A 22,385-nucleotide genomic window follows, 5' to 3' on the forward strand; every position below is an offset into this window, starting at 1 on the left:
CTCCCCTGTTGCAACAGTTGCATTGGTTACCCATTAAGCAAAGGGTTAGCTTCAAGGGTCTGTGCATTGCCAACAATGCCTGAAGCCCTATGAGCCTGGACATCATCTTCGCTCACCACAGGCTAGCTTCCTCACATGCCCACGTTTCAATGGAGCCACTTTAGGATGCTGGGCTTTTTCAGTTACCATCCCCCAGATTTGGAACAAGCTACCAGATGGTATGTGTAAGGAAGCCAGATCACTTCCGTTCCGGAGGAGACTCAAGACAATGCTGTTCATAGAGGCGTTCGGTCATGCTTACGCTATTTCATTGTGAGTTCAGCTGCGTGAAATGACTCTGAATTGTCTGACTCATGCTGTAGTGCTTAGAGACCTTTAGTGAATAAAAGACAAGAGACCTTAAGTGATTAGCGCTATACAAATGCAATGTAACATTAACATTAACATACTAATATGGCTAGGGGATTTTTAATAGAAGCCAATGCAATAGGATGGGACCTAAAAGCTAGGGCTATTTAAAAACCAATGGGGAGGGGATGCCCCACTTCTCCCGCAACTCATATGGGTAGACAATAAACATAATTATTTTTAAATACTATATGGGATTACTAGAACATCTTGAAGGGACAGGGCCACAAAAAGTATCCACGTACCATGGGAATGGCCGAAGCTCCATTATCGACTATATTTTGGTTACCAAAACTGGGTATCGACTAATAGACTCCTTTGACATCACCCCAAGCCCTTTTATTGATCATTCCCCTTTGACAGTGCTTTTTTATATAAACATTACATGGCCAAAAAGCTTGCAACTCACAAACCATATTGAAACGCCGAATAGAAATGGCATCAGCCTTAATTGGACAAATATAAACGGCACCGCTATTACAGGGAACATCATGCAGAAAATATTAGTGATTTTAATATATGTACCAATCTGAGTGCTCCACCATCATGCTTAATGGCAGCCTTCTGCAAAATAAAGGCAGAAATATTGGAGAAATTTAGATATACCAATAGAAGCATGGGAAATAAGAGGTTAGGTTGTTTCAGCAAGGATTGTTCCTAGGCTAACAGAAAACTGAGAAAAACCCTACAGGATACCCCAAGAGACAGGGACAAAGTTACAAATCTGAGAACAACGTATAAATATGCCCTGGCTAAAAGGAAGAGCGAGGTGAAAGAATGGATCTGGGATGATTTATTACAGGCTGCTGAGTCAAACAATGATATTCTTTTCTGGAAGACAATAAATCAGCCGTTTTTGAAAGATATATAGGATCCTAAGGCAGAGGCACTTGTACAACAGGGGGGCTGGATTGAACAGTTTGGAGCCATTTTTAACTATGATAATCGTGCAGTAGAGCTGCCCACCTCAACTGTATATATTACCCAGTCTGTGGATATTTTACCAATAAGTCGCAAAGAGGTTATCAATGCCCTAAATAAAGCTGCTGATGCAAAGTCCCCTGGACCTGACGCTGCCCCCAATAGATACTTTTAAGTCACATGTTACTTTATGGGTCCCTTTGCTAGCACAAGTGTGTAAAGCAACAGTTAAATGCTTCCTTCTTGCTACTTGGACAGAAAGCACAATTGTACAATTGTACCAATATTTAAAAAAGGAGATAGAGGGGACCCAAGATGCTACCGACCAATATCCCTCCTGGACTCTAGTGCCAAGTTAATGGGCAGAATTCTCCTGGACAGGTTAGAAAAATGGGTACACTATAAACATATCCTTACAGATACTCAGTATGGGTTCAGGAGGAATGTTGGTATGATAGAACAGTGTGGTAATTTACACATGCTGATTAATAAATATAAAGTCACAAACAAGGGGCATATTTATTTGTGCTTTGCAGACTTGAGTTAGTAAATGATGATAAGCTATGGAAAACCCTTATGGAAATGGGTGCCCTGATGGGTTTTGTTGATTACTTGTCACAATTGTATTCCCATCTGACTGCACGGGTAAGCTATGGACCGAAAGCGGAATGTACCCAACGCCTTAAGGTTGCTTGGGGTATCCGACAGGGGTATGTCCTTATCCCCCTGCTTTTATCACTCTATATAAATGGGGTGGACGAGATTTTACAGAAAGTGAAGGCTGATGCCCCCTTGGTTGGATCCCGCCCATTCCAAGTCCTATTATATACAGATGATGCTGTTCTACTATCCAGACCCACAAACGGCTGCAGCTTCTGAACAATACTTTTTTCACCTTTATGGAAGATAAAGATATGAAAATAAATTTTGAGAAAACATATACCGGGGTGAGTGGACAAGGAAGTGTGAAAAAGAGGGTACACCATATTAGGGGAATGAGATTAGCTGAGATCTAATCATTTTCTTATCTAGGAGTTCAATTCACTGCAGCAGGGTGCTGGGAAAACCAACTGAACACAAGCAAAATGAAATTTTTGAGAGCCTTAGAATCCATTTTTAGATTTGCGGATATCGTAGGCCATAAACTGATTAGAGAAATATTGATGTTATACAAAAGTAAATGCCTCCCTAGTGCTAGTTATGGGGCTGCAATGTGGGGGTGGATAAATTGTGCCCCTTTGCAAACCTTAGAGAATTTGTTCTTAGACTGACTGCAGGATGTGCCAAAAACCAGTTGATCCTATATTATTCACAAGGAAGTGGCAGTTCCTTTTTTTAGAGGATGACCTACACACCTGCCCCATCATTTTGTGGTACAACACATGGAGGAAAACCGGGATAAAGCTTCCTAAGGAAATAATATCAGACTGCTTATCACTTACACTTGGAACAAGATAAGATGGCAGGCTCATACAGACAGCCACCTAAGAAATGTGGACAATAGCATTGAAGTTAAGGACACAGTTAAAATCTTACAGTATAGCAAAGCTGATGAAAAATCTATATTCAGGGGAGAGAGAATCAGAAAGATATCCTTGTGAGTGTTAGAAAATCGATGGTGTGTAAATATCTTTCAGGTCGGTACAAGCTGAACTGCAAGACTACCTTTTAATGGTGAAGAACACTCAGCATCGGTTTTACCTCAATAGATTACGAAACATTGCACCTGAAGGTTACTTTTCAAAAAATGGGGGCTTGGGCTCACACATTGCCAAAATGCCCATGGGATGGCAGATCCGTCCAAAGCACAATGCACTTTATTATTCTGTTTTGTAATTTTTATAAGGATCTTAGAAAACAATACTTAGTACCAATTTTTTAAACTGGCAAATATATTTATTATCAGGATGCTTTTAATTATTTATGTTCATTAGAAAATTGGGATATCTGTTTTTCTGTTACCTCATATATTATATCTGCTTTTGGTAGAAGGAGAAATCTTGCACACTTAGACCATATGTTCTAAGAGGCCACACTATAAATCTTTTTTAATAAGCTAATTGCTCTATTACTTTGTGTTTTCTTGATAGTCCATTTTAGTAGAGTCTTTTTAATTTATTATAAAGTGTAAAGGCTTAAACGCAGTGTATCTTTTTCTTTGTAAATATAGATGCCTTATTTAGAGCATAGATCTGGCCACTACGTGCAGCTCTCAATATAATCATAGTTTGCTTACATGCAATTTATTGGATCTTGATAAATGAAATAAAAAAGGTAGCGGAACATTTTTAAAGTAAAATTAATGCATTAATTCTATGATTCTTTTATGGATAATATTATATTCAAATAAAGTGATATTGGATTGAATTCAATTGAGGTCTGGGGTGAATCAAGGAGATATAGAGGTGGGAAGAGTCTAGAAAGGGTTATATGGAAGATCATAGTAGTAGAATGAGGTTTGGGGTGAGACAAGGTGGGATAGAGAAGGGAAGAATGAAGAAAGAATCTTAGGGAGTTAATAGTAGAAGAATGTCGATTGGGATGAATCAGAGTGCGAAGGTTAAGGACATATGGTATAGGATGAGAACCAGAGTACTGCATTGGAGAGAGTTGACGTTTGTTTTTTCTTTCTTTCTTTCTTTCTTTCTTTCTTTCTTTCTTTCTTTCTTTCTTTCTTTCTTTCTTTCTTTCTTTCTTTCTTTCTTTCTTTCTTTCTTTCTTTCTCATATATAGATGCCTAACTACATAGAAAGGGTATACATATATAAGGAAAATAATAAAGACATGTAAATATTAATTGCATAAAGTTCCATATGTGCAAGTACGCATAGATAGCTAGAAATTCTGACTTTCAAGTGTTGCTGTATGTCACAGCTGATATATATATATATTTACCGAAGAGCTCTGGTGCGTGATGTTGGCAGAGCGTACCAGCGTAAACTCCAAGTAAGACAACGAAAGTTAACCCTCACTCAATTAATCAATCATGGGTTTGTTAAGCGCAACAACTCAACCGAAAGGTTATCAAGGCACTGTGGGTTGGGGTGCTCGCAGTTCCTAGATGGTCATGGAGATTCGTCAAAGAGCCAGGTCTTGAGGTCCTTCAAGAACTTGGGGAGTTCTGATGTCTGTCGGAGATATAGAGGGAGGGTGTTCCAAGCCTTGGCCGCAAGTAAGGAGAAGGAATGCCTCCGGACTCAGGACATGTTCACTTGTGCAGAACATTTTTACTGCATACTTTACGTGTTTCAACCATCTCGAGGTCTAATCAAATAGCTTATAAGGAAAACTATGCAGTGGCCTACACAAATGTTAAGCATAAAATTATAAAAAATATATATATACAATAACACTTGATGATTTAGTTCGGTAGAAAATATCTTGGATTTTACGCATGCAAACACCATGACAAGTGGTGGCTTCTAAACAAAAATTGATATCACAATTGAAATGGCAAATGTACTATTTTTGATAACACAACAAGTGTAAATTCATTAATGATTGATGAATGGTAAAACTGAAATTCGAATTGTTTGCGCAGTAAAAACATAGCATAAAAATTAAGATGATATAGGGATTGCATCAACATATAAATAGCAACTGCACTGATTATATGAAGCATTTAGCAGTGCAAAACAACTGTTCAACAGAACACAAAGTGGAGCAAACTAGAGCTGCTCACATTCTGCTTGCTTGTGTTGTTCCAGTGCTCCTGCAGTAGGATTTTTACCCAAACAGCCTTGAACTTACCTGACCTGGAGTAACTGCATAAGTTTGGGAATATCACCTAACAAGCATTACATGAAAAAACGGACATTACTTGAGGTTACGCTGGCGTAATAAAACTTTCACCCACTCATAGTGATGATGAGCTGGGGACTTTTGTCAAGTTTCTCCAAGTCCAGGGTCTATCTTTTGGTTAAACAATGTGGTGTGTGGTCTCTATATTTGACATATTTTACACTGTTTGGAGTACTATTGAGGCAGTTCCTACCTATTTCAAACATCCCCTCCACTTGGCTGTCTGAGACAACCACCTTGTTGTCCTCCATGATGCAGGTGGATACTTGTGAGTTTGTGGGGTGGAGATTGTTGAATTGTAGAGAACTCACCTGGAATGCCCTTTATGTGAGAAGATGAAGAGATAGGCAGAGTTTCACCTGAGTGGAAAGGAGGAACAGGAGACACAACAGGATTATCTTGAGGGTAGGTGGAGTTGAGTCGTATATAGCCGGAATGAGCGTCTGTGGTCTTTTTTCTAATGCTGAGGATCTGAGCTGTATAATAATGCCAGTAAGGCAGACTTCTCTCTGACAGTGAGGTGATCTGGGTGATATCTTACTGCATGTGGCCACCAACCTCCTTTTCCTTTGCAGCGTTGATGGCTGCTGAGATGACAGCTTGCACAAGCAGCTGGCTGTCTCCTGGGATTGCATTGCATCCTCTGTAGCTGTAATTGAATCATCATCAGGCTGATTGCCCCTCTGTGCTCCAATGTAAGAGACATAGAAGTTGAAACTTTGACATTTGATAGGGTGTAGAGGCATATTATCTCAATCATCAAGGCTAGTTGTGCTGTAACTTAAAGGCTCAGTCGGCCCTTTAACATACAGAGATGAAACTTACCTTTGGCATGTATAGTCAACATAATGTTTGGTATGAAATAGCATTGTGTCTATTTAATAGTGCCACAAATGCTTACTGCTTTGATGTTCTCTGTGTCAGTGCATACCACCACCCCCAAGTCATTCACAAAATCAAACAGTCAACTTTGCCTGAAGTAGATCTTCTCAAGTGATCTTTTTATGTGCCAGCTGCATAACAGATAGTGAAAAATTGATTGTAGATTAATGACAGCGTGACAGGACAACTGTGATAAGCGTTACATCTTGTATTAATGCTGATAAATGTCAAAAAGTAATTGGCATAATTCTTTCACCTGTTCAATTGATTAATTGACAGACATTTGTTAGAGATGAGAAAAGGAGCCAGTGAGATCCAAATTGCTGTTCAGAGTAGTATATGTACTAGGGAGATAGACTTATCTGGCCAACTGATGGTAGCGGGAGTAATTGCTGTTTCTAGAATTTTCCTTGATGTTGTCTAATGAGAGTGGTTTATTGTGGACAAACAGGGATGTTATGACACTGCAGATGTGGTGAGAGGCACACTCGGAGTATTAAACCGTCAAAAACAAACATTATGAACATTATGTGGCTGTTGTAATACGTCAGTGTTATCCAGCGAGTGAACATCCACAGAGTCATGTCCTGGATGAAACACTGGGAGAATGGTGTTAGAGGCAGACATTCATATGCCGGAGAGAGCTGTAGGTACTGAGAGAATGGCCATATTACTCTATGATTATCTGTGCTGTAGACATGGGTGGATTGAGAGGGCGGCGGAAGACATATACACATAGTAAACAATGAAGTAGGAAACACTGCATGTTTTGCACTATGGACACATGCTATTACTACACCCGTTATGCCTATTGGTGAGGCATGCTCGACCTGGGTGTTAATATATTTGCGTGTTTACTGTACAGATGGAGGGGTGAACAGACAATTTCAGACTGACATGGAGCTTGACTTACTATGCTCTGACTTTGGTCTGGTGTCTGGGGCCATAAGGCCAGTGCAGGTGATCACGCAAGCAGTGCAACAGCAGTGGACGTGACAGAAGGTATCTTAGGGATTTCCAACATAGGACATGCAAAGGAGAACATGATATTGATGAGGAGGACCATCTTTAATGCCAATTCACTTACAGTTTCCCCTTTGTGATGAGGACATTATCTCAACGTATGCAGACAAGATACATTTATAGCAAAGTTGAGCTATGGCAGAGCTCTGTCTCTGTCTCAGAAATATGGTTGTGAACATGATAGTAGAGAGGCACATCTTGTTGGGTGATAGTAATGTTTGATATAGGCTCTAGTTGGGCCCCTGTCACTGGAGGAAGTGGTGCTAGTGAAGATGTCGTTCACAACACAGTGGTGATTTAGAAAGTAAAGTTAAAAGGTATCAATATTAATCTGTTTTATTTGCACGGGCGGGTGCAGCTGTCTGTGAGTGACATGTGTACTAGGGTTATCTGCTGATTGAAGACAGTTTGACATAAGATTGGAAACTTGAGCTCTTTGAGACATTGAGTTTGTTGATCTTTCCTCTGGCTTGAGATGGCCTGAACGCCTGTAATAGGCAGGCCATATTGCAGGTCAAAGTGTATAGCGGAGCGCATAATATCATCAAGGGGGCAGCCTGACTTGTGATCCAAGTCCGTTGGGAGAATGCTTGCTACATCTATCCTATCAACCTTATCCTTCTCCTCCCTCCTCCCATTCTGTCCTATCTCTTTTATATGCTTCACAGTGCATACCTTCACCCTCAAGGCCTTCACAGATTCACACAGTCAAACTGTAGATCCGTATGCTGCCTCTGGAATGACGCAGAAAACACCAGTTTCTTTCCCTGTGGACAGTACTGAACATGTCCAAGACTGCACTTAACTCTAACAGTGAAAAAAGGGCAAGAGGGACACGGATATGAGAGAAGGCACACAACAGAAAGTTGTAGTCAGACAGTTCATCTCGACAGATGAAAGTGCTCTTGGATTATCTGCAGTCTTTCATGAGTTATGGCCTTTTTATGCTAAGCAGAACACAAGACTGCTGTTTCTTTCTGCTTTTACATAATATTAAAATAAATGCAATATATATGTAGAGTCAGTTAGGCCCAGCAATATGCAAATCAGCCCCGGTCCAGCTCCAGTAAGAACTGACCAGCGCCAACTTGAACTGGCTTGGCAGTTCGGGCTTGACTGTTCCTACTCAAGCGGCACCAAGGTAATTTGCATATGGTTGGGTATAATTTATGGTGTCATGGTGGACAAAAAAGCTGGGTTGGAATAACAGACTGAGCAGTGTTTAGACTATTTGCAAGTAATCATCCTATCACATTTTGTGTTTGACCACAGAAGGTACCCATCTCATAAGCTCATCTCATAAATGGTTATGAGGCAGACCTGTACCCTATCTATTTATTAAATTCCAAGTAAGGCAAATGATTTTCCTAAAGATGTGGGTAGCTGTGGCTGGAGGGGTCTGTCCACATGAGCTGTACTTCGTTATATTGAACACATAATTCTTCACATGTCGAATGGGCAATTACTGCAATAATTATCCAATGTTCCAAAAGAGACTGCCTTGCAATGGTGATGTACTCACTTAACAAAGCGAAATGTATTAAAATGTTCAAATGTTTACGCCTCTTGAGCAAAGTTTAGCCTTTTGAACATTTTAAGTTTAAATTGTTTACGTGTTACACCATCTCCATGGGTCCTGGGGAAACAAGGTCTAAATCGGGAGTATATGAAGTGGTTGTTAGTGCTACTGCTGATATGCCAAGGTTTACTTTACTACTACATGCCAAATGGATAACTGCCTACTCCATTGACTCTCCTCGGATAGGAAGGGCAAGCAAACAACAATTATTACAGGTTATAGAGGGTTTAGAACTAAGATGAATATGATATAAGTAATCAGTGTACATTTAATGGGTTGCTAAGTATCCAGATGGTATTGTGTGAGTGGCGGGAGATCCCCCCATGAGCATCAAATGTAGTGGCCAATATCTTGAAATTAGCCAGTCATTATTGGCATTTTCAGTGAGCAGACGCCCACAGGACCCACCAACTGACATGTGGACTGGAATTTAGGGTGAGTATTCAATTGCAACTTGTACCCATAAAATATTCTCCGCTGTAACGGTTAGAGGGATGGTTTAAATTGTTATAAACCACTGCCACCAACCATCAATTTTGTTTATAGCCGTGTGGACAGTAGTCATCCTCTCATCTTTTTGAGGGACACTGACATATTGACCTTCTTCAGCAATGTTTAACAGTGTGCCAGATGAGCCGGATCTTTGGGGACTCATGATAGTTCCCTGAGCAAAAACAAACATGTTGAACCAGAAATAACAAAATGTAAGTGTTAAGGCAAAGTCGGATCATGCTAAAGTGGTTTTAAGCCAACAATATATCTGTTTATAGAAGTCATTGTCAGAATCAATTCTGTGACCAAACATACCAGGATTATAAAATCTTAACTGAGAAAATAGAATGTAAACAAGGAAAACATATCAAAATTAACATTCTGGACATTGCAAAGCTGATTAAGTAGCACAGTGGGTTGAAAACCTACTGCTGCCGTCTGTATTTAAACTGCAGGGCTCAGATTTAAGTTTGGCCAACTTAGCATGTCATCCTTAAGAAAGTGAATTTATTTAAGAGAAGGAGAGAGGAGGAGGAGCAGGGCTCATGTATTATAAGGAATACAATACTTCCTAACTATAAATGGAAATGGATATTGCAAGTCACCACAGATTTCCTCGATATTATAAAATAACTTGCCCTAAGCCACGTGTTGGACTTGGCCCTCTCAGCAAGGTCACCCCTGAATATCTTGCCTTCACCACTCCTACTTATGCTGCATTCCTTTTTGTTTGCCTAAGGTCTCTGTGCACTTCACTACTGCTAACCAGTGCTAACGGGGTTGTGCTCACTCCCCTAAACATGGTATAATTTTGCTTATATCAGATTGACAGACATTTTTTATGTACTTTTAGGTCCCTTGTGGACTGGTATACTAAAGGCCCAGGGCCTGTAAATGAAAAGCTACTAGTAGGCCTGCAGCACGTATAGTGACACTCACTTAAGTAGCCGATTAAAACCTGTCCCAGGTATGCCATTACAGTCGCAACACAGTTTTGAACTGCAAATTCTAATTGCCAATGTAACCCCCTTGCCAAATTGTACACTGCCCTTTTGTTACATATAAGTCAGCCCTAATGTAGGCCCTAGGAAGCCCATAGGGCAAGGGAGTATTGTAATTGGAAGGTTGGGTATTTTTTTTTAGTGTTATACATTCTGGTAGGGAAACTCCTAAATTTGTTTTCCACTACTCTGAGGCATAACTGTCCTGTAGTATAAGATTGGGTTGCCTTATTGCATTTAATAAGTGCTAACATTTGGTTGGGAACAGGTGAGCATTTCATGTTTGGCGTCTGAGAAATTATAATTAAAATTCCTCTTTAATGGTAAAATCTGATTTTTATTTACAGTTTTGAAAGTGCCATTTTCCTGCCCTTTGCTATTTGGTGCCTGCAGCCAGGTCACATGACTGGGTGTAGTTGGCAGTTGGACATTTTCAATTACTCGCAGACAGTTACACAATAGTGGGAGTAGATGTGTTCTGAATGGGCCATTTGCGGGCAGGATGGTGGGGGGTGGAGATGGGCACAGCCTGATTTGCAACTGAATAGGCTGTGCTCTGCTTTCACACAAAGGACTTGTCACCACTGCATTGTCCCTGAAGTCAGCTTGGAGCCACAGCAGGGGAGTCAAAAAATGTCAAGCATTTCAAAGTGAAACCTCTAGAAACTTCTCCAACTTCAAAGAAGTCAACAGGTATAAAAAAGAGACTTTCTGACCCACTCTTCTGTTCACTTTCTGGAAATGCATATGGACTCTCAGAGAACTTCCTGCTGCTGTGGCCTGCTGTGTACTCCACAAGACTGCTTTGATGTACCTGTAAGAACTGCTTTCAACCATCAGAGGCCTGTACTGCTGCTTGAGCCCTGCTTCACCACCTGAACCCAGGACTACCAGAGTGACTCAAATTGCTAGTTTGCTGGCCTCCAGTTCACAGCCACAGGGACATAACAGGCTCCACCACCTTTAACATGCACCTGGATCCAGCCTGAGTGAATCCTGAAACCCAAGTGGTGCCCGTTCAGTCCTTGACCATTGGTTGTGGTGTTAAATTTACACAGGTATCGAAATCCAAAACTTGGGATTTAGAATTGCAGGAAGTCTGGGATCAACCTGCTCGTCAATTCATACAAGGCGCATGGCCGGTTGGCCTGACTTTACGTTAGCTCCTGCTGCGTACTTCTCCTCAGAAACAAATCCTGTGCAGCTGTCCCTTGGCAAGGGGGTATGGGCCTCTTGGAACTGTTGTCTGCTACAGCTTCCACCTTCATCCCACTAAAGATTCTTGACCTCCAAAAAAGAGAGCAAGCCTGAATGTAGAAATCTTCACCAAAACTTCATCCAACGGCTCCCCGACGACAGCACTGCCTGCAATCTTGCCCCATGGAACTTAACCTGCTCAGAATATTTTCTTCAGAATTTTTTTCTAAGTCTGAAGGTAAGTGCTAACTGGGCCGAATCCACTTCTTGTAACCAACCAGCACTCTAAAGCGACCAGCCAAATATTTCAGTTTGGACCTGGTCTTGCATGACTAGATGTCCGTGGTTGTTGCTTTAATCTTTTAGGCACTAGCTTTGTTGTGTAAAATGAGTTTCTGGCTCAACTCTACAAGGTGTGTTTTCACAACCTTTGATGACACGTGAACTTAGTCCAAAGCACCAGCACAAATATGAAAGACAGGTGATTGTACCCTGCAGAACCCCACCCATTATAAAAATGACCTGGTGTCAATGATTTTGGGATATTAACAGGGAGCAGTGGTAATCCAAATGATTGTTCATTAATGATTTACACACTAAGGATTACTAGAAATGGAATATGTATTTCAACATATTTATTTTAAAATAGTTGTTTTACAATGTTGAGGTCTAGTGCACAGAATATTGGTAAGATCACAGAAAATAATAAAAAGCTGCTACGCTTTTAATAGTGGAAACAGGAAAAAGCGTAACATAACAATTTATAGCCCTTACACCCTCACTGTACTATCTTCAAGTGCTATAGTTAGTTCTAGCAGATGACTAAATAATAAGCCTGCGTTTTAGAGGTGGTGTGCATACCTGGAAACAGGGTTTGTTGTCTGTTTGAAATATTGTGTCAGCTATTTTGAGCACAAGAGCTGGGAGATTGTATCTCTGAGAGAACTCCACCCTGGCACCAGTTTGTGAAGGCAAAATGGAATGTTTTGCAGAGCTTTGGAGAGTCTTTTCGAAGTCTTCTTCAGTCAAGGTGGAATCTGGACTGTGCTCATCTGTGATCTGAGTCTGTGACTTGGGTGAACTTTCTCTCCTAACTAAATGGTCAAGTGGTAGTCCTATATTGTAACTTCAGATGCAATTTGCAATGTTGCCTTAGGATCATTTTGGCAAAATCATATACATCAGTTGATGTTCTAATATGGTAAAAATACTTCGATATAGGCTGCATTATTTGGGTTATGGTTGTTATATGACCTTTTATAAGAAATCTGTCCCAGAGTGGTTCTCTCACTAGGGGTTTGTTGATGTCTATAGCTGAATGACTTGACATTTTCACAGTACTTGGAAATATAGTCACCGGTGACATCTGTGTCAAAGGCAGACATCATGATTCTGCATATTTTGATTGAAAATGGCAGCCTCCATTGTCAAAGATGGCAGTCTCCATGATCCAAGATGGCTACCCCCATTACCGAGGATGGATTTGGGACCAAAGGTAAACAAGCTAACTGCCTAACTAAAATAGAGACAACAGCTCAAATGGAACCTGGCTTGTATGTGTTTAAGAACCTAAAACGAAAAGAAAAAAATCAAAAAGCAAATGATTAAATAACAGAATTCTGGAGGGAGCAGTCATAAGATTTATGACATTCCTGGAATAATTTCTAAACTCATTAGCCACTAAATTATCATTGAATGTGATTTTGATTGATCTTGCGTATCAGACATATTCATTTTACATTTACAGATTAAAAGCACATGCCAGAGATGTGTATTTAATGAAATATCAATTCATCACTTGGTACATGTTTAATATCACATATCTTCCAACTGTAATGAAAAAGGAATCTTTGCACTGGAAGACATGATCCTTATAACATCACCCAATTGATAAGAAAGATACATAAAAACATTCATTATAAACAGATGCAAGAAATATAAACAAGGGTTTATACACAATAAAAAAAAAAGAAAGCTAGATACATATCTTAACTTTCTGATTATTGCGGCTGGGTTCAAACAGAGAAAGAAAAATGGTAAAGTAAAAGTGTGGAACCAGGCCCATTAAACTCTCTGTCTAATCTCCCCCACAACCCCCCAAACTAAAAACAGATACAGTCACTTTTGTGCTTAGGGATGAAATGCGGTCACCTTTATTTTAATTTCTGCTGATGCTATGAACATGAGCTACCCACTAAATTTGAAGGTTGAACATCTAGGGCCAGATGTAGGTTGCCCAATACCGGTCGGTAACGGCCAAAATTACTGAATAGCGGCCGTTACCGACCGGTATTGGGCTTTTCAGATGTAGGTGGCATTTTTTGTAGGATTCAGTGTTTTACTGAATCGGTAATTTAAGGATTCGGTAAAATACCGAATTCTTAACATACCGATTTGGTAAATTACCGAGTCCAGGATGTAGGGAGCACTCAAGTTAGTGCATTCCTCCGTTAAGGATTTGTTATTTACTACCAACTAGAAGTTGGTGGTAAATAATGAAAACCTTTGAAAAAGCATTTTTTTTGCTTTTCCAATAGTGCCATGTTGCAGATATACATGCCCTTAGGGCATGTATGTCTGCAACATGTCCACTCATACCCAATTGAGGGGTGCAACAGGGTGTCAAAGTGACACCCTGCCACCCTTCAATGTTTCCCCCTTTTACTGAATCAGTATTTACCAATTTGGTAATTGACATTCATTCCTATGGGCCTCCAGGCCCATAGAAATGAATGGCAATTATCGAATCAGTAAATACCAATTCGGTAATTACCAAAACTTACCGATTCGGTAATTTTTAACAAAAAATTACCTACATCCCATTTACCTGTTCTTAAATACCGAATCGGTATGATTCGGTATTTAAGAGTCGGTAAACTGGTATTACCTACATCTGGCCCTTAGTCTTTGGTGACGGTTTGTTAAAACAACACTTCTGAGCAAAACATAACATGAGCTACTGGATTAGATAACACAGCTCTTGATTTTAATGGAGTCAAGAAAAAACATAATTTTCAGATGTTGCTGGAGCAGATGAAGCACATCCTTGAAATCGCTTGAATGCTGAAAATAAGAGATGTCTTTTGACATTGGCCTTACTCTGGCGAGAACAGGTTTTGGAACTGCTGGTGGATTAGTATTTGGTAATGACTCATAAACGACTGCATGCTTCAGCCTGGACAACTGCAGTGCAGCAGGTTAGTGCAACCCATTGGTTAGAAACAGCCCTTTTGCATGTAGATTGAAAAAAGCCAATTGCTCTTAGATAGTTGTTCCGAAACCAGAATGCCACCTTTATGCCCCTGCTCCATGTGGATAACTGTTGAAAATTGCTTCTTTAAAAAATAGAAGTTCCTGTGCAACAGTGCAGTAAAGGTAGTGGGAAATCCAGTCTATGAAAGACTTTAACTCTCAGATGAAAAATAAGCTCTTTGCAGGAAACAAATTACTTTATTGCCGCTTGAGGTTAAAATCTCTCTTTTAAAATAGAATTTTGGTTGTCACAAAACTCTTTTTAATTTGTCAATGCGCATAATCTGTCAAATCTTTTTTGTGCCAAGGGAACCCTTCAAACAATCTATTTTACTAGGAAAAATAAAATAATATCACAACATTTGTATTTCTTTTTCACAGTTAACATGTAGGCATAACAAGATATGAGTAATTTTCTAGAAGCATAAGTATATATCTTGAAACCAAAAGGGTTTACATTAACATTCCATGTTCTGCATGCAGTCAAATTAAAAATTCCATTTTGAATTGTTTCAGTTAAATTAATATCAATAATATTTTCTTTCCGAATGCTCGTAAACTTGGAAAGTAAGAGTTTCAATAAAATGTGCAGTGTAACTGAGACTGTGAGTGTTAATCGTGTTTAATCAGGTTTCTCTGTTTTCTGTGTGTAGCAAAAGGCAGATGTGCTTGACGAATCAGCAATGTTGAACAAGAACACTTTTTCTAAATGTTTTATGTTTAATTGTGTACAAGGCTGTGCTGTTTTCCTATTGTGTAAAGTGTGTATAATTGTACATTTCTCAGGATTCAATGCTTTTGTGAATTTCATAATAACTGCATTTATGAAAACTATACTTTTCATTGTACTTTAGACCATGAAACTATGATCCTTTTATTTTGAAAGGTAGAATAAAGAGACACATCAATCAGTAATTTGTTGTACAGTATCAACATCCCATGGACCTGAAAAGGAATAAGGAGTAATCATATAATTCATTAAAACTTTCAACACATATGCCAATTGCAATGTCTCAGTGGGTTCCATAAATTATTAAGGAACCCTTTCCCAAACTATGCCTTTGGTCACAGGATAAGCTGTAATGTTGGCAATTTAGAGATCTTGTCAAGCTCTGTGGAATGAGAGATGCAATTGACGTTCTTGAACCATGGTTTGTGGAACAGTTCTCTCAGTTATGTAATGCCCATTCAGGAGCAGTAGTACAACAGTCAGCGTTGCCTGCCACATGATGATAAAGAAACACCTGTGGTGATCAAAACATAGAGCCACTATGTACAAGGTACCTGTCATGAAACCAATGATATGCAAGAAGTAACCAACAGTGCGGAGTGACTGTAAACTGTGTTGAGAAGTCCTCTGTGTAGAATTCAGATTCATTGCAAAAAACACAGTTGATGGACAGAATGCAGAACAATGTCTTACATTCACCCCAGTACAAAGATCTGGGCCTAAATCCATCGTTTTTTTCCACTCCACACCACCCTAGGTCAGACAATGGCCATATGCAAATCAGCCTTGACCCTGTGCCTTATGTAAACAGTCCAGCCCGAACTACCAAGCCATGTCTTTCCTAGACCGGAATCAAGCATCCAAGGACCGGTTTCTGGCTATCAGCCTTCTTCAGCCTGGATAGCTGGACTCCACATCACTGGTTTCCAGACTATGTGAGATAACTGTGCACATTTTTGTTCAATGCATTCCTGAAAATGGGAGAAAAAATAAATCTGTACAAAACGCTTTACTTGTACAACCTCCTGTAGCAAGTAAACTCTCGAAAGTATGGACTCCCCAGCAGGGATTATATATTTTATAGCATAGACTGTGAAATAATCACATACTCCGGTGCTCGATAAATCTCAGATAAGCGACATTACATTAGAATGCACTATTTTTGCATTTTTAAATGTTGTATTAATGTTGTAACTATGTGTGGTCAGTAGTGTTCTACCCTGGTCAGGCATTTAGAATAGACAATTATAATTTGTGATGTAAATATTTTAAAGTATGAAGCTTCCTGTGAGATAGCCACTGTTTTATTACAAACAAATTAGTACTATTAGCAGTGTATAAATGATTTTGTATATTAATCTAAAAATATTGAAACCTGAAACTGAAAAAAGTTTTGATACTTTTTTGGGGCACTATGTGTTAGTTGAAAACTCCATTGGAAATGTCTTCGGTTATTTTAAATGTACATTTTTATTATGTTAATTTCTATTTCTCTCTTGTGAGTGTGCATGTGTGTGTATATGCATGTTCAAATTCATATAGTGTAATACTATTTTATAGGGGTTGTCAGGTTTATTAAAACCGGAAAAAAGAGGAGTGTTTAATATAGAACTTCAAGGCAATAATACCTTGACATTGTAGCAATTTAAACGTAAATTATTATTACTTAATTATTTGTAGCAGAATAAAATGTGTATGCCAGCACATGGTCTAAACCAGCTAACACGTGACATGTGACTCTGCCATTATTTAGCAAACCCCTACTAGCATGTGATATACCAGGCTATTGACCACCAATCCATGTCTGGTGTACTTGATGTCTCAATGTGTTCCCATCTAGCCTTGGTTAATCACAATTCACTAAGAACCTGCCTCTTTAATATTCATGAGATTAGTCACATTGCCACCCACTACGATTCAGATTTTTAAGAACCGACTTATTAGTATATAGGTTAGTTCTTAAGCATATTTAGTGGTCACAAAAATACTGGTCAAGGTTTGTGATCATTATTTTGCGAACAGATAGTCGTACGTGTGGCCCTTTGTCTTTAAAAAGGAAACAGATGTATAGACCTTTACTTAAAATTCTTTCACTAGTCTTCATTTCTTCAAGGATTTTCAAAGAATTATGTATCCTAAACAAAGTATTTCAGTATGAGGTGTGATCTTGTGGAGCAGTGAAAACAGAAATGGGGAACACAGTAGAAGTATGTGTGGAAGAAGTGACCAAAACACAAACACAGAGTGTGGTGGCCATGAAGAGATCTTTGGAGGAGTGAGTTTAGAGTTTTACAAAGTCAGATTTTTGTAGGTCTCTCCCATTCCTCCATTGTTTTGCAGTTGTAATTCTTCATTATTGAATGTGTTAGTTTGATAATGTCACAATTGATGGTGTCACTATTCATGCTTTCAAATCACTCGTCTAAAAGACTTCAAAGACTTCATGGGTTTAAAAATAAAGCCCTGAAAAGGATGTTTGTCATTGAATTGAGCATGCATTGCTGACTTGTGGTGTGACTAGCGGTATACAAAAATTTGCCAGGTTTTTCCAAAATTCCTAACATTTATGTACTATTGCATGTATTATGTGAAATATATTCCAATGTTATCTCAAACAACTTTTCTGTGCGAGGGTATACCTGCAGATGTACCTCATGCAGAAAAGTCAAGTCAAACACCAACAGGAGAATGGTTTTAGAAGAACATTTTTAATTCAATGAGAAATATATTTTGCAAGACATCCTCTAATGTTTCCTATTGAACTAGTCTCCTTCAGGCAAAATCACGGAACATATTGAGTCATGCAAAATGGTGCAAATTTGCCACATTTTTGTGTAACATGGAACTCAGGAATTACACAAGACTACACTGGTGCTAAGGTGTTTAAATCCCAGAAGTGCCTGTGCCTTTCATCCTCCAAAAGTCAAGAAATGAAGGACATTTTTTGTTTAAGTAATATGAACACAGCTTTTTGCACCATTTACAAACTGAAAATCCTGTGATGTTAGCTCTGGCAAAAATATTTCTTATTAGATCATTGGCGTCATCATATTAATTGAACAATATTCACATTTGTCATCCCAAAATAGAAAGACAGAAAGAATTATAAAACAAATAGAAGGGCAGTGCAGTATTTTACAGTGCAGGAAGATTTGCCTTATGAATACATACTAAAATAAAAGGCGAAAAAACAAAATAATTTTACGAAATAGACTGGTGTCTCTACTGAAAGAATCACAAGATTGGTACCTTGCTATAGATATATCAAATACATTTAACAATTACGGCAAAAGAGAAGATGTAGGGCCTGATGGTAAAAGCTATTTTTTAAATTCTAGAATTGCATGATTCAGTGATGCATACAACTCATCTGTACCAGCAGATTAATCTCATAGTGCAAAGAACTGCATTAGTCTTTCCAGAGAGCAGTTTATCTGCCTTTGTAGCCCAAACACAACACATTTCATACACATTTTATGGATTTTGTTGCAAAACACTGAAAATAGCAAACGTTCTTTGGGTGTTTTGCTTGCTTAATTGGAATGAGAATATATATTTGCACTGCTGCATGTTACAGAATATTTTTTTATTTGTAGCTTTTAACATTAATTTTACTGATGTTAGCATTTTTTTCGAACTGGAAACCTTCCTTTATTTGTAAAAGCTGGTTGGCACCAGCACTTATTATTGGGGACAGGGATTTATTGTGCAATGATTTGCCGGCTTCGCTGTTGTAATAGACTAAAAGGCCATTTATTCTGTAATGAAATCTTTGACAGTGCCTTTGTCCGGCCAAGTGAGGTGGTCAACCATTCTGAGCTCCCCTGGGTCTTTCTTGGGCACAATTCCCAAAGGGGAAATGATCAAATCCTCCAGGGGCCACTCGAAGAATGGACCTGCAAACCTATCCTCAGTCACTTCTTCATCCAGTTTTGCTGCTACCACTTGAGGAAGCTCCCTAGCTGACTTCAAATTGTTTGCTCACCTACGCCCCCTTTGGCCCTGGCACCCTACCCAAAATCCATCTATGAAACCCCAATTCAAATGCAAAGCCACCTCCCTATCAGGGTAAATAGAGATCCAAGGAACCAAGGCCTCTACTTTAACTGGTGTAGGGGCCTTTAGCTCCAGACTGCCCCCTACCTTTAGAGGCATTCCACTGCTCTGTGGCTCGCTTGCCAGAGTAAAGCAGTGCGTGATGGGCTGGCATCCTCTGCACTTGGAACACTCATGCTTAACTATGCGTAAACTTACAGGGGTACTCCATACAAACAGGCTCCTGCACCACACGTTTCTGCCCCTGCACAGACACACCATGCTGAATTGAACGCTCATCCATCGCTACTCCTTGTGCGTGAGCCCTGGACAGAGGGTAGGCTGCCAGGGACCCCCCTGCTGCTTCGGGCCAACATCCTGGGGCTGTTTTGCACCCCGCTGGCATCACCACTGTTTTCCCAGCCTCCGCCGCCGGTCTTGCATTTCCTTCCCCCACCAGGTTGCTCCAACCTCCGATTTAGGAGGCCCTACGTCCCCACCCTTAAGCAATTCATCTGGCTTCACTGCCAAAGAAATTCGCGCTGGGAGTCTCTCTCTCCTGCCCCCAAGCTTAGTACTTCCAAGAGTGCACTTCACGTTCCTGCCCGCCCAACTGATAATTTCCTGCTGGTGACAGCTCCACCGCCGCTGTTATGCTGCCCAACGCATAACATGTCGGCCGCTGCAATTCAACCCAGGTCTGGTCGGGAACTCCATGCCTGAAGAGATCAGCCCTACCTGCTGCGTCCAATGTGATAAGGGCGGCCCGGACCGCCTCGTTGTCCGCTGCCATCGCAGCTCACCGGCTATGTTCCGATATCAGGTAAGCCTAAGCCACACTGCAACTGCCAATTTCCCCTACCAAAAATCTGCACTCCCCTCCTGATAGTGTTTGGTGTCAGGACGAGGCCAGATACTCCTTTCCTGACACCCTCATAGCCCCTTCTTTAACCCTCCCCTTCCCCTTAGCCTAAACTATCCCCACCCTCTCCTGTGGCCAGTACGAAGCCCCACGGGCAAGACGGGTCTGTTAACTTCACTTCCCCTGGTTGACGACATTTCCCATTTTCAGACTTTGGCCAACAGCAAGAGAGAAAATCACAGAAAAGGGACAGAGATGGAGAACAGAAATGATAGCAAAACAAGGGGGTGGAGGCACATGTGCCAAAGTGAGATAAAGAGTCAAGATGAGTAGAGAGAGGAAATGCTAAAAGATGCAGAAAGTGGAATCAAGACTAGTAAGCCTTGGTATTTAGTAACCTTGGTATTCCACCACACTGGCAGCGGGCTCCCTAGAATATCTTTCGTACATGTACCTATTTTACCCCCCCAAAAAAAAAGTACTTCAAATCAGCCAAATGATGATTGCATGCATCGCTATGCTTTCCAAGCATCATGAGACTGCTTTTATGTGGAGAGAACCCCCTCTCCTAGGCAAACTTTCAGGGTGAGGAGGCCTCCAAACGTGCACTAATCCACGATGCACTGCGAGGATTCAGGGTCCAGGGTTACCACAGGCATAATTTTATTGTGAATGTTGTAGTTCCCTTTCAAGTGAGGACTGAAATCGCACCATTTTCCTGAAAATTAAGTAAAATTCAGGGACAGCAAAATGGCAATTACTGCTGCCAACACAGTGGCAAATTTCAAGCCATTTTGCCCATATAATAAAAATTGTACACTAGCCTAATAATATTTACAAACGGCTGTCAGTCAGCAGAAAATCAGAAAGTCCGACCAGGTGCTGCAAGTTGTGCTCACGTTGTAATGAGGGGGAGTGGTACTGAGAATAAATACCACCACCGCCTATTTTTAGTCCTGCTTCGGTGTCTAAATGAGGTAAAGGCCTACGGAAATTCGTGATGTACTTTCACATAATTGTGGCAACTGAAGGCAGTCTATGTTTTGATGTGAGAAATACGTCATTAATGATAAGATATATTATATTAATAGGAAGTGGTTTACAAAGCACAATTCATCGCATAAGCGGCTTCCTGGAGTGGTCTTGGAGATAGCTGAGGAGTACATGGGTTTTCACTGGGCCCTGTGGGTAAAGGAGTACAATACTGTCTTTTCATAATGTAGTTAAGAATTGATTATTTTATTAAATTCCTGAGGAATAAAAAAGGGTGTCTTTGTGTTGTATGTGGACACAAACCATAGGCGTTCGAACTCAAAGAGCTATGACTCAGTCAACATTGACCAAATAAAGAGCAATTGAATATCCTATCAAGTCATGAACAAACAGTATACTTTGTTGGGCATATGTGCATATTTATATTCATTTTGTATGTTAGAATACTTGTTATCATTTCCTCTATGGCAATACACTCTGATCAGAGACCACTTTTGAATCCAATTTTTTAAACACTCCTAATTTTAGTAATTTATCACTAAAAGTGACTGTAACATTAGCATATCAAAAATGTTGCCAAATGGGAATAGTTTTAGGGTGAGCAAAAATAATAATTTTTACTAAGTTTTGCAAAAGTTAATCAAGTTTACGCTTGGTGAAATTTTGAAAACTTGACAAAACTTTACTTTTGGCACAAATACCAAAAAATGCAGCAGAGGTTTCCAGTAAAAAACATGGGAGAAGCCAAATTTCGTGCTTTTCACAGAATGTATTTTTATGTGATTTTTTTTCTTGCAATTTTCTTTAATGATGGTGCAACGGTAATTATCCTATCAAAGCTTGCAAAGAGATAGATAGATAGATAGATAGATAGATAGATAGATAGATAGATAGATAGATAGATAGATATCCTGTTTATTTTACTTTTAAGTTGCTACATTTTTAGATTTTTATTCTGACACAATACACATGTCCATTATTTCTTTTACAGGCCTCTAAATATTACAATTCACAGTGGAATGTTGTGAATTACAAGTATGAACAGTATTCGGGGGACTTCAGACAGCTGCCACAGTAAGAAGTTTAACTGCTTTCATTATTTCAAAATTCAGCTATTTTTATCTACAGTGACAACCTAGTGACATAACGTTTCCTTTCTACATTTGTCTTCTTGTCATTCCTTATCCTGTCCTACTTAAACTGTGGATA

General features: G+C 39.7%; 1 protein-coding gene across 9 annotated transcripts in view; it reads left to right on the forward strand.

Annotated features, from left to right (window-relative positions):
- DOCK10 (dedicator of cytokinesis 10) overlaps positions 1–22,385 on the forward strand; it is a 1,740,483-nt gene that overhangs the window by 605,446 nt on the left and 1,112,652 nt on the right. For all 9 annotated transcript variants that reach the window (XM_086943899.1, XM_086943900.1, XM_086943901.1 and 6 more), the window contains exon 4: positions 22,168–22,250. In XM_086943899.1, coding sequence (XP_086800025.1) covers positions 22,168–22,250 — 83 coding nt within the window. The remainder of the gene's footprint in view (positions 1–22,167; positions 22,251–22,385) is intronic.

The sequence above is a fragment of the Lissotriton vulgaris genome, chromosome 11 (genome assembly GCF_964263255.1).
Source record: "Lissotriton vulgaris chromosome 11, aLisVul1.2, whole genome shotgun sequence".
Taxonomy (NCBI): domain Eukaryota; kingdom Metazoa; phylum Chordata; class Amphibia; order Caudata; family Salamandridae; genus Lissotriton; species Lissotriton vulgaris.